Source organism: Passer domesticus, chromosome 15 (assembly GCF_036417665.1).
Source record: "Passer domesticus isolate bPasDom1 chromosome 15, bPasDom1.hap1, whole genome shotgun sequence".
Classification (NCBI taxonomy): Eukaryota; Metazoa; Chordata; class Aves; order Passeriformes; family Passeridae; genus Passer; species Passer domesticus.
Window position 1 is genome coordinate 2,636,186 of NC_087488.1, and position 11,258 is coordinate 2,647,443.

The window sequence follows — 11,258 nt, forward strand, 5'->3', positions numbered from 1 at the left end:
CCCTTGTCCCTGCCTTTTACTGGTTTTGGGTTAGATGTTCTAAATTACATTGTTTGGGCTTCTTGTTTGGCTCATTGTTTGGCTTCCTTGTCAAATCATCTCTTCTTCCAAACCATTAAAAGAAATGTAGGTGGCTGGCACAAGAAGACACATGTTCTGCTTGTCCCCTGCCCTGCTGTGGCTTGAACTTGCACGCTGCAGAATTCCAAATGGAACCCAGAGCATGAGTGCAGGAGGATGCTGAAAGCTGACACCTCTGCTTCACATTAAACAAATGTCTAATAACCTATGGATATGAACCCAGGAGTTTAGCAAGAAAAGGCTGGCATCTGTGCATGTTGAGGAGTTCACACTTTAGGATTCCACCCATCCCACTCTCTCCCCTTTCCCCTCCAATTGGGAGAATTTGGAGGGTCCCTGCCCATACAATGTAATCAATATTCTCTTTAAATCTCTATCTATTCTAGCCTATTTTATTATTTAAAAATGAAGGTTTGTCTGAGTCAAGTCCCTACAACATTTCCAAAGTTTGGTTCTGAGTCTTGTCAAACACAGTCCTGGTGTCACTCACACAGGGCTGGAGACAAACTCACATTTTCCAGCCCCAAAGGCACCTCTGGCTCTGTTTTGAGCTGGACAGTGTAAATATTGCCTCAAGGATCAACAACTTTCTACCTTTGGTAGCTTTACCATGCAACAGGAAAAGAGTGACCTCCTGGGGCCACACTGGAGCACTTTCACTATTGGGCTTTTTTTTTTTTTTTACTGTGAAGATCAGGAATGGCAATATTTAAGTACACAAACATTCACTCTGATCATTGTTAGAGCAATTATTTTAGTTTCAGAAAAAATGGATATCATATCACTTGGAACACAGTCCTGGTAAAGAATCTTACATTCTCCTTTCTGCTTCATCCTGAATTGTCTCATTCTCTTCTTCTTCAGAGGAGGAGGAGCTGTCACTTGCCCTGTGAAACAATCAGACCATATTAATTAACCCTGTTCCAGCTGAGTGTTGTCTTTTGGTCATTTCTAGGATGCAAATTTAGAAAATGAGGAAAAAGAGAGAGATACTTCCAGGGAAGACCTCCGGGTATTATGGAGAGTCCTTCACACTATTACTCTAGCAAAAAGAAAACTCAAATATTCAAGCAACTAGGACAAAATGTTTACCTGTTTATTATCTAGTAGCTATTTATTAAATACAAGGTTTCTCCTTATGATAGAGGTGTGACAGAATGTTTTTAAAGTTACATTTCACAAGCATGAGATTCAAAAGGTTTAAGTTTCTCACTTTTTATTACTTATTTCTCACTCCCAATAAAGCTAGGATTTACCTTTGCTCCTCTTCAGGGACTGTCACTGACTTTGGTGGCTCAGCATCTCTCAAATCTATGTACACAGTTGCAGGTTTTGGCAGGCTCTGGAAACTCATCCTGCCCATCCTCAGAGAACTTGGTGGGGATGACAGCAAGGCAACATCCCTACACACAGAAAACACCATCTCAGCACATCCTCTGCCTTATCCAGCCAAGGAATCCTGCAGGGAGTGCCTTAGGATCAAAACTGGACTGAGAAAGGAGCTTTGTGCTTGGCTACCACACAGATTCCAACTCTGCTACTGCCTACTGTCAGAATTCAAGGATTCAGCTTCCCCCAGGAGCACAGATCACAGGCAGGATGAAGAGGGATGTTTAGTTCTCAAAATGTGACACCACCAAATTGTTCTGGAGAACAAAGGCAGGCACCAGAGAGATCACAACTTTTAACATCTCATTGTAAGAAGAAGTTTCCCTTTCCTCTCTGCCTCTTCTGGTAATTCCATTTTATCTTCCCAGGTATACAAAGTGCAAATCATCCTCGTGGCTCTCCCTGCTCTGGCAATGAGGACATTTCCCACCTCCCCCTCCACTGTTTCACTCATTATTTCCTCTGTGCTGCCACCATTGATGTGGTTCCCTCTGAACAGCCTGAAAATGCTCTTCTTTCACACAGAAACCTCCAAGAAGCACTGACATCTCCACTGATACCCACAGAAAATCATCCTGTGTATTTTTGCTCAACTGAGGTACCAGTAAGAGAAATTGGTACCCTAGATGACAAAAAAATCTGAGCAGGATAATTGGCTTAGCCTCATTTTCCTGCCCTTCCCATTTATCCCAAGTGCCTGGTAAGGTTTAGACAAAGGTTGATGGAGAATGCCAAGGTGTTTGTCATCAAATTGAAATGAAGGACTGAGTATCCCAACTCCAATATCAGCTTTCTGCAAGGCTACAGAGAAAAACCCCTGTGGAAGTCCAGGAGTTCCCCAGTATCCATTCTGGCAGCCAGGATGAGCTGGGATATGTGACAGAAAAGGACTCACTTATTGTCCTGCTGTCCCTGGAAGGAGCAGAGCTTTGCTGATGGCCTCTCACAGGCAGGGGACACTGCCCTGGACTGCCTGGCACACAGCTCTCCCAGCCTTTCCATGAGCTCATCTTCACACTTCCTCCTGAAGGTCTCTGTGGAAGAGCAGCAAAATAATCATCAATTATCTTCTGCCATGAAAGCACCCAATATTCCCTGTGTTCACACTGTTCCTGTTCCTACAGCCTGGCAGCAGGGGAAGGATAAAGATAATATTGTAACTGGCTTGTCTGGCCCGTGGCAGGCTGTGAAGCGCTGGCTTCAGGCTAAGAAACCTAGATGAAATCTTGAGGGAAGCTAATTAAACATGTTTTAGAAGCATCTTAAAAACCCACTATGATTTCTGCATTCAAAATTATGCTGCAGAGAATAACTTACATACAGGAACCTGAGTTTTATTTATTTTTATGCACTTTCAACTAGTGACATTACCATAATCTGCAGGGAAGAAAGCAACTTCTGCACGAGTTTTATTTCCCTGCTGCTCCAGCTCCTCAAGATTCTTCTCTACATCCCATTTCTCAATATTCTGAAAGAAGACAAGAGAAACGTGATGGAAAGTTGATTCCCAAAAGACCACCCCTAATTTCAGTGCCAGCTTGCTTTCAGCTGTTCCAGAGGAAGTGCTGTAAGGAAAGGAATGCATTTATTGCATCCCTCCAGCTGCTTCAGCTACTTCTGCTGAGGTTCTTTCTCTGAGAATCATGAACCCTTTTCATAAGACTTCAAAAAATCACCAGAGGCAGTGGAACAGATTAAAAAGTGGCCAGATACAAGGCCAAGCATGTGCATTCTGATCCTGAATAATGTGAGAACTTCTCACTGCCACCCACAGGAGAAGGACTTGTGGCTCTTCAGTTCTTTGAGAAGAGCCCTTTCCTCCCACTCCAACTTCTGAGCAGGGTAAATTCCTATTGCTGTGGGTACAGTCAGTATCAGATGATATCTCACAGCTGCTCACCCCACCCTGAAGAGAGGATCCTCCATTTCCTTGCTCTGAATCCCTGGCTGAGGACACACTCACCTGACTCAGGTGCACAGGCTGCCATCAAAGTCCACATGCTTTTAAACCACTCATTGCTTTCCCCTCTCAATATTATTTGAAATGGAAGTTTTATTGAAAAGAATCCACACCCATGTGAAATATCATCACCAGAAATTAGAAGTACTTATGAGTTTTATTGAAAGGAAGGGGGCTGTGAGTCGTGACAATGACACCACTGCCACAAATATGCATTTAACACAACCACTCATGGCCTTTAAAAAAACAGAAGCAGCCTCCAAACCCAGCAGTTTCACCTTGTAAAACCACCAACATCTCCCCCTCTTGTTGAAAGAAGGTTCTCCCTCCTTCCTGAGCAATAAATCTTCACCCATATCTGAACCTTAATTAGATCTATTCTAACACTACAGCACTGGTTTAAGTTCCAGGAGGTCCAGAAGAAATAGAAGGGAAGGTTTGCACAATTCCATTTCAAATACAGAAAGGAACTTAAGAAAAAAAAATCAAATTAACTGATAGGAGTCAAGAAGAAACTGTAGATTAGGTTTAGCAATGTGACACAAACTGAGGTGCCTGGCTGAGCTAGGGAACAACAACCTCCTTCCAAATGAAAGTGAGAATTCACTGAGTCTGGTCTCAGAACTCACCCCAAAGCACCAAACTTCAGCTCATTGAAGTCACTGACATCAAACAGGTTCTGAAAGGCAAGTAGTGCTTCCTGAATGAACAGAGACTGAATTCTATGAGGTGAGCTGGGAATTACATCCAGACCCACTTGAAAAAGATGTCCTTCAGTGATGCAGCACAATTTAACTCACAGGCCAGCAGCTGCATGATTGGCCTGGACTGGAACAGCTCTAAGATCAAAACGTTCATTTCTGTGAATACATGAAAGGGGAAGGGAAACATCTGTACTCTGACCTGTGGAAGGCTTTGAACAGAAAGATCAGGACCTGTTCTCTGCTGATTAAGTCCTAATGAACTTAAAAATCAATACAGGAAAATCTGTAACTCAGTGCTGAAGAAAACCACCCTGACTCTGAGCCACATTCCATTTAACACTGAGCTGCTCATCCCACCTGCCTTAGGTGGGTGAGATTTAGGACTTCAGGAACAGCCCTAAACACCTCCTCACCTCCAGCACCCCACTGGAAGGCCAGAAAGCTCCCTGTTTTAATGCAGTTCTGCCTGGGACCTGAAAAACTCCCTGCCTTCCCAGGGACAGGTGCTGTGGTTGGCTTCCCTAACACTTCATGGACCTTGCTGCAGATCCATGGCTTTTGCCATGGTTTGGACTTGCACTGACAGCTCTGGGGCAGCTTTTGGTACTTGTGTATCACAGAGCCCTGTGGAGTGTCAGAAGTGGGATTCAGCTCCTCGCTGCAGTGGGGTTATGCAGGCACTGCACTGTGCCCCCAGCCCACCTGCAGCTTTATTTTAGGGCCACTTGCCTGCAATAACAAACGGGTCACTTCTCCAAGATACTCAGCTGAAGAGGTTTCCTCCTTTGCAAGTGTTCCTGGGCAGTTGTTGATGCCATGGGAGGGAGGCTTGACATCCTGCTTTGGGGATGGCTCCACAAGGATCTTGTGGAGTATCTTTGTCTCTATCAGCTTTTTTCTCTCCTCTTTACTGGAGAGCTCTTGCACAGACACTGCTGTGTTAGGCCAGGAGTTCACTCTTTCCTTGGCCTGTGTCCTGCCCATTTCTTTCTCCTCAAGGTGATCTGTGGAATCTGAGGGAGATTCTTCAATAACAGCTCTCTTTTGGCTTGGCATTTCTTCAGTCTGGCTGACAGGTTCAGAAGCCTGATCTTTAATAATTTGTACATCTTCTTTTGCAATGATTTGGGCACCATCTGTTTTTTCCTGAAAGTCAAAACTTTCCAGGTCTCTGTTCCAGATCTCCCATGGAAGTCTTTCTGTCTCCTGGATTTGCTACAGGTACAGAAAGCACAAACATAGAGAAAGTCAATCTCCCTGGCTTTGGAAGTGGATAGAAAACCAAAACAGAGTGATTGGAAGGCAACAGCTCCAACTCAGATACCATATGGAAACAACCCACACCACATCCCTCATGGAAAACAGTGAGACTGTTTACTTTCCAAAAACTTTAATTTCTGAAACTGCTAAACATCCTTTAAATTACTTTTTCTTACATGTGCTCATTATTCCAACCCAAACCATGTGTGATTTCATGGATTTATCTTGACTGAAGGAACAATGTGATTCTTTTATTCCAGAAAAGCTGTTCAAAGGGTAAACTTCATAATTTTCCTCTTTCCTGCACTGTCCTAATTAATTTTCTGGACACATAGAATGATTGCACAGGAATTAGTGCACAGGAAAAATTAATGTACAGGAAAGAAAAACAGTAAAGGGACAATAAAAACTGCCAAGAGATGGGACAAAAAAGGTCCAAAATCTCAAGAACAGATAAAACTTTAAAGGGCCACTGCAAAAAGAGAAAAAATGTTCTACTTCCTAGTGAGAGAAAATACTGAGGACTAAGCTTTGCCTGTTTAGACAAATAGGTCAGACATCAGCAGCTGCTCACACTGGGGACAGCCAGAAGAGAGGGGTGACAGGACAGGCCACACACAACAGTCCCAACCTGCTCCTGGGAGTCTTCCAGGGAAAACATCATCAGTTCTTCCGACAGGTCTGGAATTAAGTTGGGCAGGTCCCGCTGGAAGATGAAAAGCTCCTCATCACTCTCACAATCAGACTGCAAACAGAGAAAAACCAGAGAAATTAAACAGGACACTGAAATACTCACTGATATTGGAATATCTGGTTTGCAGTGACAGCTCCCATGTTGGCACCTCTTGAAGTGCAGAGACAAGAAGTTTCCTTGCAGTCACACCTTTACTAGACAGTCTGCTAGCCCAAGAGTCACCAACCCCACATTTCAGCAAGCTCCAAATGTAAAAAAACATGCAAAACATCAAATTCCCTTGGAGGGTGATGACAAACATGCTGCTGAGAAAAGCAATGGAAAGTGTGGGGAGTTCTTTAACTCCCAAGTGATTCTCTGCACTACCCCAGAGAGGCAGGAGCAGAGCTGCTCAATATTTACAAGGGCCTGGAGTGCTAGGACACAGGGAATGGCTTCCCACTGCCAGAGGGCAGGGCTGGATGGGATATTGGGAAGGAATTGCTCCCTGTGAGGGTGGGCAGGCCCTGGCACAGGGTGCCCAGAGCAGCTGTGGCTGCCCCTGGATCCCTGGCAGTGCCCAAGGCCAGGCTGGGCAGGGCTTGGAGCAGCCTGGGACAGTGGAAGGTGTCTCTGCCATGGCAGGGGTGGAACTCAATGAGCTCTAAGATCCCTCCAACCCAAAAAATTCTGGGATTCTCAGGGACTGGAAAGGTAAGGCCACACCAGGCAAAGCCCAGTCCCACAGCACCCAAGAGGAACAAGCAGGACAGAGCAGGGGAGCAACCAGGCTGAGGCACAACTCCAGATCCTTGGGCAATCTGGGAGTGATGAGGCTGGTCAGAGATCAATGCTGAAAATCAATTCACAGGTGAAAGTCTGGCTCAGGTAGGACCATAACTAGAAACCAAAATTCCCCTAACATAGCTCTGAGAGGGAGGGAAGGGCCAGAGTTGAGCTCAAATAGAGGTGTTGGAGCCCCAAGTGAGGCCAGGCAGGGCCATGAAGGCTTCTCACTGCCCTCAGGAGCCTGATTCCTGTTCAGAATGCAAACAGCATCTGTGTTTGGTTGGGCAGCATTTAGATAGCTCTGAAAATCCCTTTTTTAAACATCAGATATGCACTGGAGATGAATCCTTATGCATGGACACCAAAAGGAGATTAAGCACCTCCTCAGCAGTCAGGACACAGCTTTCCTGCTTGTCCCTTTGTTTTGCAAGTGTGCATTTTTGGGACTTCACGCTGCAGAGAATCCTCTCTGGTGTCATTAACACAAAACCAACTGCAACAGAACATCTTTCCTCTTAATAAATTGCATAGCAGGGTAATGAAAGGGCTTCAGGGCATAAAACCCATTCGTGAGTGCCATTTTTGGAGGTGGGAGCAGAGCACGTTCAGATGACAGCTCTTGGATGCACGAATGGATCTTTCCCACGTGGAAATTCCTCGGACAAAGGTGCAGCCCTGGAACTGCAGCCTCAGCAGGACAGGGATTACACAAGCAGATCTTTTGAATGCAAATGAAGTGCCAGACAGATTGCCTCAGTTCCTTCTGCAGGAAATCTTTTCCATGTGGGACAGAAACAGAGAATTCGGAGATTGTAAAGAGTGAAAAAAATGTTCAGCATGATTTGGGGTTATTCAATGGTGTTTGGCACCAAAATCTGGAGCTGCTCCTCTGGCTTAGCCTGGTTTAATTTACTGAACAAGAAAACCTACAAATAATTTCAGTGTTGGGCCTTCATCTGTACTACAGAGACACATGTTAATACACCAGGGTTGTTCTAAATAATTAAAACAGTGTAGGTAGAGGGAACTGAGAACAGTGAGGGAATGTGGCTTGTCCAGCATGACAGTGAGAGATCCAAGTGCAGAATCCAAGTCAAGGAATCCCTATCAACACTTTATCCAGCAGATCACACTGCTTTGGATCATTGATAAATAATAAATAATAAATAATGAATAATAAAAAATAAATGAAAATTATAAATAATGAATACCCTGGAGGCCTTTCTAGCTCTTTCACATCTCACAATCTCCCCCTGTGCCATTGATGGCTACACTAAAGTGGGATAAAATACATCCTTTGTGTGTTCAAAACGTTTTTCAAGTTTATACATGCTTGAAAATTAACACAATGTTGTGATCTGGACAAAATGCCACGAATAATCAAACCTTGAGACACATCATCCCCTCAGAAAAGTCGATGCCAGATCATCTTGGACTAGAGAGCAGCACCAGAGCAATGCTGTCCTGTGAGCAGAGATTTCAGCAGCCAAGAGCAGCCTGGCCCAGACCCAGCAAGTGAAAAACCTGTACCAGGGAAGAACACTGCACACACCTCTCAGTCTCACACCTCATATGAAAAGGTTTCTGCAATTATGCTTCTTTGGCAGGTCAAAAGCACAAAAAAGCAACATGCCTTGTGGAGAACCAGCCTCAAGTACAAAATAATCCAAAATATCATGGAATACCAGGATGGTTTGGGTTGGGAAGGGACCTCAAAGCCCATCTTGTCCCACCCCTGCCATGGCAGGGACACCTCCCACTGTCCCAGGCTGCTCCAAGCCCTGTCCAGCCTGGCCTTGGGCACTGCCAGGGATCCAGGGGCAGCCACAGCTGCTCTGGGCACCCTGTGCCAGGGCCTGCCCACCCTCCCAGGGAACAATTCCTAATTCCCAATATCCCATCCAGCCCTGCCCTCTGGCAGCGGGAGCCATTCCCTGTGTCCTGTCCCTCCATGCCTTGTCCCCAGTCCCTCTGCAGCTCTCCTGGAGCCCCTTTAGGCACTGGAAGGCCACAATGAGATCACCCCAAAGCTTCTCCTTTCCAGGCTGAACAATCCCCATTGTCCCAGCCTGGCTCCATCCCTCTGATCATCCTGGAGCCTCCTCTGGACTTGCCCCAGCAGCTCCAGGCCCCAGGGCTGGAGGCAGCTCTGCAGGTGGGGCAGAATCCAAAGAATACAGGGAGAGGAGGTGGCAATCACACTCTGGTAATTAAGGCTAATCCAGAAGGCTGTGGATTAACAGTAGGACAGGCAGCCCACCCAGGGCACCACACCAGCCACCCCAAAATGCCTGATGAGGTCACCTGCTCTTGCTTTTGAGAGTTTTTCCCCATGATCCAGAGGGAAGAAAGGCAGAATTTCAGTGCTTACTGTGGAGGAGTCAGAGTCCAGGGATGGGAGCTGGTCTTTCACTGCAGCAAGGATGGCTCCCCACTGGAATGTCCTGTCCCCCTGCACAGGAGCTGCAGGAGGCTCAGCTGCATGTTCTGCATCCTCACTTTGTGCTTCTGAGGCCATTGGGACAGCTTCCCTTGGAGCAAAGGAAAGATGAGCCTAAGGACACCTCTCCAAACATGAGATAACATCAATTGAAACAAGGACAAAGTGTGTGTGGTCAGGGCAGAGAAATTCCCAGCACTCCCATCATGTTAAAATCTGCATTTTTGGAGTTACTCCTTTCCATCTGAGTTCAGAGAGGGCTGAGAGCTTTCTGCCCTACTCACCACACATACCTCAGGGCTCATTTATAAAGATTTTTTTTGGATTCTTAGCCAGTGTGTTGTAACTGTGTCCTCTCCAAGCATGTTGCCATGTTCTGCCTGCAGGGATGGGACAGGAACAGAGCAAAGGCAGGCTGACACCCCTGCTCTCAGCTGGATTGACTCCTCTTCCCAATTTCCCTCACATTCCCCTCCCCCCTACCTAAAGGATAGATAAAATGATCACAAAGTCATAGAATCTCACAATGGTTTGGGTTGGAATGGAGCTTAAAGACTTGTTCTACCCACCTGCCATGGGCAGAGAACCTTCCACGTGATTCATGTTGACTTTTGTTTTCACTGGATTTTTATTTTTAAAAAATAGTTAAGAATAGGCACACTCATGGATTTTGACCCCTCAAAGTGTTTCTAAAGTGGATTCTTTCCTCCTGTTCCTTGATGTCCATGAGAAGTTGAGACAGCACAGTAGGAACTGCAGCTGAGCTAGGAGGTCAGATCATTCACCCTCACAGAAAAACTTTACATTTTATGCTACAATCTCATGGTTTTCTGGGCAGTCAAACATGAGAGGAAATTATTTCTGGTTCAGAGGTTTCACACAACACCCAGGGTTGGAAGAGACCCACAAGGACCATGGGAGGTTGGTGACTTTGTGTTTCTTACACATGCCCATTATTCCAAGCCAAACCATTCTGTGATTCCATGGATTTATGCTCATCACTGAAGGAACAATGTGATTATTTTATCACATTTTTATCATTCTAAGTGTTGTTCATTACTGAAATCACTGTTCAAGGGATCACACTGACAGTTATCTGCATTGGCCAGGAACACTCCTCAGAACATGAAGTTAAACTCAACTAAAGTTTATAACTTGCAAATTGCCTCTGTAGATACTTTATAGGCCTCATCTATGGTGGTTTTGTTGGTGTGAGACAACCCCTGAATTTCACTTAGATAAGAAAGAGGGAAATCCTCATGGCTGGAACACTGTGCTCTGACACTGAGCAGAGCTTGCCAAGGGTCAGAGAGCCCCATGGGGATACACAAACTGCCTGGGATGGCTCCGTGTGCCAATTCCGAGATAAATATCCCAGGGTTATGGATGGACACTGCATCTGACTGGTCAAGTCAGCTAATTGCTGTGGAGCACACAGTGCTCTGTGTCCGAAACAAACACTTAGCAGTAGCACAAGAGGCACTTTCTGGAGAGCTTGGCACGGAGGTGGCAGGTGGAACGCTGGACTTGGTCATCTTGGAGGTCTTCTCCAGCCTTAACGACTCCATTACTCTGAGACTTGAAACCCTGAGCTTCTCCTTGCCACCAGGAGCAAGGCGTTTGCTGGGAAGGAGAAGCGGTGAGGAGACCCGCAGCGGTGGGAGGCAGAGCTCGGCTCCGGGGCTGAGCCCGCACGGCCCCGGGGCACGGACGGGGCTCGCCTGAGGGGCCCCGCTCACGGCCCCGCAATGGCGCCCGCGCCGTCCCCATGGCAACGCGGCCCCGCTCCCGGCCCCGCCCCGCTCCCCGGCCCTCACTCACGGCGCCCACCGCCCCGCTCAGCGCCGGGCCGGGCCGCGAGCACAGCGAACCGGCGGCACCGGGACGAGCGCACGGCCGGGGGCAGCGCTGCGGGGCCGCGTCCTCGGGGGCTGCTCGCCGCAACCGTCCGCAGCAGCCTAA

At 46.7% G+C, this 11,258-nt stretch overlaps 1 protein-coding gene across 7 annotated transcripts in view; it reads right to left on the reverse strand.

Annotated features, from left to right (window-relative positions):
- Positions 1–11,258, reverse strand: part of DNAAF8 (dynein axonemal assembly factor 8) — a 91,201-nt gene that overhangs the window by 79,600 nt on the left and 343 nt on the right. For 4 of the 7 annotated variants that reach the window (XR_010348168.1, XM_064390553.1, XM_064390555.1 and 1 more), the window contains exons 2-8: positions 9,228–9,387; positions 6,026–6,139; positions 4,864–5,349; positions 2,842–2,938; positions 2,366–2,504; positions 1,338–1,484; positions 897–968 (exon numbers count right to left, since the gene is read on the reverse strand). Coding sequence is in view for 6 of the 7 variants with exons in the window: in XM_064390553.1 (XP_064246623.1) it covers positions 897–968; positions 1,338–1,484; positions 2,366–2,504; positions 2,842–2,938; positions 4,864–5,349; positions 6,026–6,139; positions 9,228–9,387 (1,215 nt within the window). In the remaining variant the exon portion in view is untranslated. Of the gene's footprint in view, positions 1–896; positions 969–1,337; positions 1,485–2,365; positions 2,505–2,841; positions 2,939–4,863; positions 5,350–6,025; positions 6,140–9,227; positions 9,388–9,589; positions 11,049–11,117; positions 11,246–11,258 lie in introns of those variants that run through there. The other 3 variants (XM_064390558.1, XM_064390559.1, XM_064390557.1) reach the window with 3 other exon arrangements.